This window comes from Atractosteus spatula, chromosome 5, assembly GCF_055471065.1.
Source record: "Atractosteus spatula isolate fAtrSpa1 chromosome 5, fAtrSpa1.hap1, whole genome shotgun sequence".
In the NCBI taxonomy this organism is placed as follows: domain Eukaryota; kingdom Metazoa; phylum Chordata; class Actinopteri; order Semionotiformes; family Lepisosteidae; genus Atractosteus; species Atractosteus spatula.
The window spans coordinates 7,890,493-7,896,659 of NC_142710.1; the positions used below are offsets into that span (position 1 = coordinate 7,890,493).

At 47.8% G+C, this 6,167-nt stretch overlaps 1 protein-coding gene across 1 annotated transcript; it reads right to left on the minus strand.

Annotated features, from left to right (window-relative positions):
- Positions 1–1,128: 1,128 nt before the first annotated feature.
- On the minus strand, positions 1,129–5,728 carry LOC148833938 (zona pellucida sperm-binding protein 4-like). Its single transcript, XM_088917127.1, has 14 exons — positions 5,359–5,728; positions 4,789–4,908; positions 4,165–4,283; positions 3,721–3,922; positions 3,467–3,585; positions 3,122–3,221; positions 2,927–3,049; positions 2,678–2,850; positions 2,406–2,503; positions 2,091–2,218; positions 1,748–1,928; positions 1,521–1,662; positions 1,360–1,435; positions 1,129–1,214 (listed from the first exon to the last, which is right to left on the minus strand). Exons 1-14 carry the CDS (start codon positions 5,726–5,728, stop codon positions 1,129–1,131), a joined length of 2,037 nt encoding a protein of 678 aa, XP_088773253.1.
- Positions 5,729–6,167: the final 439 nt, after the last annotated feature.

Below are 6,167 nucleotides of genomic sequence, written 5' to 3' on the forward strand. Positions count from 1 at the left end.
GTTGCATTTGCACATCAGTCAAGCATCTCCTAGAGTCATGAGGATTCAGTCAGATACTGTACATTAAGCATTGAGTGGGGGCAAGTGGTTACGACAATCTCATTTAGATCAAAATATTTAAACAATTTGCCTCTTGGCCAGTATGCCATCATTGAGGTTTCTTCTGCTGAAGAACTGCTTGCAGCACAACCTGCTTGAACTCCACCCACCTATTTCCTGGACCATGCTGCCAGCTAGCTCCTCAGCTTTGCTACTGACCAGCTGTATTATGCTAAACCCCTGTATTTCAGTCTTCCTTAGGAGCCCATCTTCCCCTGTCCAGCCCTGTTTGCAATGTCTTACCCTCAGTATTTGAGCAAGCCAACTCTAGTGCATACACTACTTGGCAATCTCTGCTCACCTTTGCCGCAATTTTTAGGCTCTCTGGCAGCTCTCCTATTTCTTCAAACCTTCTCTTGGATTCCTCAGCCCATACAGCAGACCTATAATGCTATAATTATAGCCACCCCTGCACATGGATATTGCAAGTGACACGGCTGCACTGAGGAACAAGAGATGTTGATCAGATTGAGCAGTTCAGAGCCAGACCTCAGCTTCCTGAACCAGTGCCTTCGCTTGATGAAGTAACACTAACCATGAGACCCAGAAAGGGGGAATTAACACTTCCACATCAGAATAAACAAAGGGTGAAGAGAAAACCCTTCCCTTTAGAATCTTAATGTTTGGGAAGCCATACCCATCCCCCACATCCTTTCAATTCATCAATACACAAAGTCAAGTTCGACACCATCATCTTATTAGGATTCAATTTAATTAACAGCCCTTTCTTCAGGCATAACTGCCACATCCCAGAAGAACCTAAGAAGGACAAGAACAGGAAGTCAGGCTCCTGCAACCTGACCAGTGGTCCAAACCCAGTGCCTGCAGACCGAGTTAACTAGTTGAAAACACCCTAGAGTACAAAAACTCCTACACTCATTTGATGGCCCTTATCTAGAAAGTTTTAGATATTCCAGATTCCATCCTGGTTTATAATGGCATATTTCCTTCTAAGCTGACAGTAAGACAGGTTTTTGTTTTTTGCTCAGATGATCCAAAGTGTTAAGTCAACTGGCTAGTGCACCTGTCTCAGTCCCTGGGGCCCTCATCCTTTCCTGGGCAGGGAGTCCTGACACAGCGCCTGTCGGCATCAGGGCTCTCCAGCACCGGGATTTCTGTAAGAGAAGAGCGATTACTGAATACCAGTGAAAAGAATTGAACCCTACCTTCTCTTAAATAAGCAATTCTCTTAAAGATGCCACTCATATCCACTATCTAGGCCACTGTCCGACTTTCACGAGTGCTGGAAGTTAAACTCACTGCGGCCATCAAAGCAGCCCTCCACACACTGGCGCTCAGATGGTAGACACACCTCTGTGGAGCACATGAAGTAGATCTGGAGGAGAGGGAAAACCATTAAAACTCAGCATGTGGCTCCACATGGATCCTCTATTGAGACTACATTTCCAAAAGTGCCTCACCTCTTCATTGATGTAGGAGTAGGAGGTGCTGTCCAGGAACTGGAAGGTCTGGATGTGGAAGCGGCGGTGGTGCTTGGGCAGAGGCAGCTTGGAGTGGATGTGCAGGGTGGACGTGTGGCCATAGTCCAGAGGGTTGGGGCAGCTGCAGAGAGGCACCAAGATCAGGACCCTGCCTGCCACCCACTGACCAGCCCAGGGTTAGAGCTGCACAAGCAGGAGCCCCTCACCCATCATAGAGCAGCACCCAGACAGCCTGGCCAGAGCGAGGGTAGGCAACGCAGTAGTGCACCAGCAGCACCAGGTTGGGGTCTGGAGCGTTCAGCAGTCGCAGCTCCAGGTAGACTGGGTTCCCCAGCAGGAGCCGGAGGGGCCGGTGGTACTGAGGGTAGAACCTGGAGTAGCTCTCATCTAGAGGAACATGGAGAAGGTGGGTATCATTGAATACTGCGTATACAGCATAAAGTGTGCACATTCCCCATCACCATGATTCAATACATCTCTGGAACTCAAACCATGGTGTATTGGTTTCCATTCTTAAAAGCCAGCAGAAGGACAAGCAAGAAATATCACCTGTAGCAATCCGGAGCTGCACCCCAAACACCCCCTGTGACAGAACAGCAGAGGGCAGATGGGGGCTCTTCACCAGGTAGCCTGAGCTGGCGAGTCTCCCCTCAGCATAGCGACACTCCACCAGCAGTCTGCAGAGTAAGCATGTAGAGGAGGGGGGGGGGGAAAATCAGTGTAAATAGTCATTTCAGCAATTATGACCATTGTTTGAAGCAATGGGGTAGAAAATCCTAAGCAGTTCATCAATCTGCAGTCTGCACTCACAATAGCACTGGTACAACTGCAATATCATTCTGAATTCCAAATAATGCTGCTCACCTGAATGGGCTGTCCCTGGTAACAACCCCATAGCTCAGTATGCTTTGTCTGGCCAGACTCTCCACCTCCGCTAGGTAGATGGTGGTCTCTCCTACCACCTGGGTAAAGTGGTGAGGAAGCTAGGTTGTTTCTAGGGCTTCAGTGGTTATGAAGCAAATAGGCAGGATTTGTCATACCACACGATTCATTGCTTCCAACAGAAAGGGAGGGGTGATCAAGTCTTGCATACCATTCAAAGAACCTAAAAATGGTCCTCCCACCCCAGTACTCACAAAAGCATGGGTCCTACAGCCAGTGATGGGGAATTTGAAGATGGCAAATTCTGGGGTACAAATGACAGGGGTGCAGGATGCATTGCCAGCAATCACCAGGCTGGCAGGATCCACAGGGGGTACAGAGATGGTCCGATGGACAGCAAAGACAAAGTGCCCATCGGCAGTACACTCTGGGGAGGGAATGGCACTTCAGTACAAGCCAGAAGTTCCCTAGATGTGCTGGACTGGCATAGTAAGCAGACCTACCCTCCAGTGGATAGTAGCAGGAAGAAGTTTCAGGATCCACACAGCATCCCTTTGCTAGGCACTGGTATGGGTGGATCCTCTCTGGACCACAGGAGACATGCTGACTTCTGGGAATCTTGCAGCCTAGCGAGATCAAGTTAGATAAATCAACTTGACCATAAATGTTTCAGCAGAACAGAAAGACATTTCACTCACCCTCCTTTGGTCTGTAGGGGTGATAGGGACAGGACACCACTATCTCTCCTCTTAGGCCATGAGAGGGGACATACACCACCCTGACAGTGTAGTGCTGGTCCTGTATAAAGAGAATATTTAAGTCCATGTTAGCGTCCAACAAAAAGTAATTGGAAGGAGAATCTTCGTGCAAAAACCACCACTGGTGCCAAAGCTGCAGAAGCTAGACCAGCATCTTGACACCTTAACATAGCAGTGCAATTATATACATTGCAAATGCATCTAGACATTCCCACACTCATCTTGAACACCAGAGTAACAGCCTTCTTTCATTATTCTCTGCCAAAGCTGAATACTGGAGCTTACCACAAGCCTGACATGGCAGGCAGAGTTGGAAATGGTCAGGGTGTTCAGGTGCTGCCCTTCAACCACAGAGTATCCACAAGATGTAGCCTCCAGCACAGACACCAGGCTGCCCGAGGCTCCTGAAGAAGGAATAGCAGTAAGCATTTGATACTGCTGTAAAGTATGGAGGACATCCTTCTTCTGGGACAAAAGCCTTATACATTCCAGTGTTGCAATGCCAAGGACACTTATCTTGCTAAGGCAGTATTCCTTACCCTCCACCTTGATCTCCTCCAGGGGGCCAGCAGGCAGGGTCACAGTCATGCACACCTCACTGCAGGAGATGGTCAGGCCTCTGGGAGGTGGGGGTGGAGGGGCAACTGGAACATGGCAGGACACCGTGCCAGTCACCCATTTCCTCTGCTGTTTGTCATAGTATCTCACTGTCATGGAGTAGTGTTGCCTCTGCTTCTTCCTCTGTAGTAGGGAACAGGAAGATAGGTTACACATTTAAGGAGCAACATTACAAAACCCAATTTCAGCTGTCACCCCACAGATTGCATCCCCCCCAAAACTGGGCTTCAGAAATAATTGCTAGCATTGCTATGGTTACCAGATGACACGGCAAGTTAAGCATGGCAGCTGCTCAGTTGGGGTAACCGATTGCCACACTATCCCCTTTCCCCACAGAAGGGTCTAGTCCCAGTTTGGCCTCTTACCCAGGTCCTGACGTAACACCCTTTATAGGAAACCACCAGCACCAGCCAGCTCCTGGTGGACCACACCTTGTGGCCACATCTCTTTGGGAGACTGTTGACCGAGAGAGGAGCCATTTTGTCTAAGGAAAATAAGTGGCCAATCAGAGTTGCCCAGCAAGGCAGTCCTTTATAATTCTATACACAAGCAAGAAAAATTCCTTCAGCACGTTACATTCCTCCACTCACCCCAATGTAAGGTGGGATGAGAACAGTTTCCTTTCACTTAATGGTATTTAAGGGATTAAGTGTCTGTGCATCATTTTCAAAATCCATACCAACAGGATTGGGTACTTTTGGAAAGTCACTCAAGATGATCCACCCAGTGGGATTGGAACTGAAGGCCAGGTCAGGAACAGTAGATCTAGTCCCGCACACTTATTTCCTCCAATAATATACATAAACTATCTTAATCTAGTGAACAGTTTGTAGCCTCAGTCAAGTAAACTGAATGATAGCACACTAAAGAGAATAAGCCCAAGTTCCCAGCTCTGCTGGAATGAAAGCAAATGATTTTTGGTCTTAAGCTACGAGTATATGCACAGGTACCTACAGAGTAGTGGGAGTACAGGCAGTGCAGAACCTCACCCTTCAGCAGGTAGACTCGGCTGAACCTCCTCACAGAGAACTTGAACATCATGCTGCTCTTGCCACAGGACAGCAGGGGGCGGCTGTGGGATTGCTGCTGCTCGGGGTCACCCTGAGAGTCTGAGAAGGCAAGAGGAAAGGGAAAGAGCTGTGGGGGGTCTAGAAGCCTACAATTACAGTACCTAGATATCAAAAGGAACAAAGGTTTCTTTTCAGCATGGTATAAGCCTTTCAAGACACCTGAAGAAGGCTCCACACCTGAAATGTTCATTTTTCCCCCCAGTATGGAATAAAGCTTTACTTGCTCCTTTTCAGCCTACACATGCTAACAGCTATATGCTCCAACTATCTAGATATCAAGGCTACTCTACAACATGCCCTTAGAGATTACCCTTTATTTCAGTGAGCATTTTCATTACTGCTCTTTAAACTAGGATAAAAATGACTTCTATAGGCAAAGCAGTAGCTCAAGGTGTATAGATCCTCCCTTAGTTATTATTCATTAACCCACATTGCACAGAAGGCTACAACACAATACTAATTGGGTGCTTTTATTCAGCACTCCCCTACCCACTCCAGATGATCGGTCCTCAACTCTAGAGGGGCCAGTTGTCATACCTCTCTGCACATCAGTGTTGGAATCATCATCATCCATTTCAGCTTCCTCAGCATCAGAATCTACTGCCATCAATCCCTGCTGGTTTTGTGCCACTGAACCCCCACTGACACCTTTCACCTCTGCAGCAGTACCCACTTCGGTAAAATAACTATCATAGCCGCCTCCTGGGGTCTCCCAGAACAGAGGACTACCGAAACCTGACTGAAAACCTTTGTCCCCAACAGCATCTTCATCCTTGAGCTGGGCTTGAGTCACCCCACTACATAGCCACCCTAATAAACCAGGTGAGAACAAAGCTACTACACTCACACCTCTAAACATTCTCAGAAACTCCAAAACACACACACAAAACACAAAGAATACCTATAAGCGCTGCTGCCGGGGTTTATATACCCGCCCAGCGTCGCGCGCTGTCTTGTGGCCCAATCAGCGTCGCGTAAGGAGGACGGAACATTCTCACGCGCTGAGGGTTGGAACGCTAGACCGGGAAGAGAACGTCACGTGACACGAGCTGACGGAGCACTTAAGCACCGGACAGCGCTGCACGATTCGCTTGTTCCTGAATCAGCGGACTAATTTAAACCAAAAAAAAAAAAAAGTCTAGCTTTGACAAAGATAGCAAATTACAATACAGAGTGTATTGAGCCGTCAGCCTCGTTAATACTATTGTTAATACCATTATTAAAGCTTGCTAAAAGTCCGTTTACCTTTTAACCGTCTCATCGAAGCGTTGGAGTTGTATACTGCATTACTCAAAATG

What these genes read in the sequence shown, in the direction of transcription:
- LOC148833938 (XM_088917127.1), bottom strand. Translation starts at nt 5,728, where the DNA reads ATGTTTAGAGGTGTGAGTGTAGTAGCTTTGTTCTCACCTGGTTTATTA. An exon ending in GGAGGAGATCAAGGTGGAGG is followed by an intron (nt 3,586 to 3,720) that starts GTAAGGAATACT and finishes TTCCTTCTTCAG; the next exon opens with GAGCCTCGGGCAGCCTGGTG. An exon ending in GCAGCTCCGGATTGCTACAG is followed by an intron (nt 1,929 to 2,090) that starts GTGATATTTCTT and finishes ATGTTCCTCTAG; the next exon opens with ATGAGAGCTACTCCAGGTTC.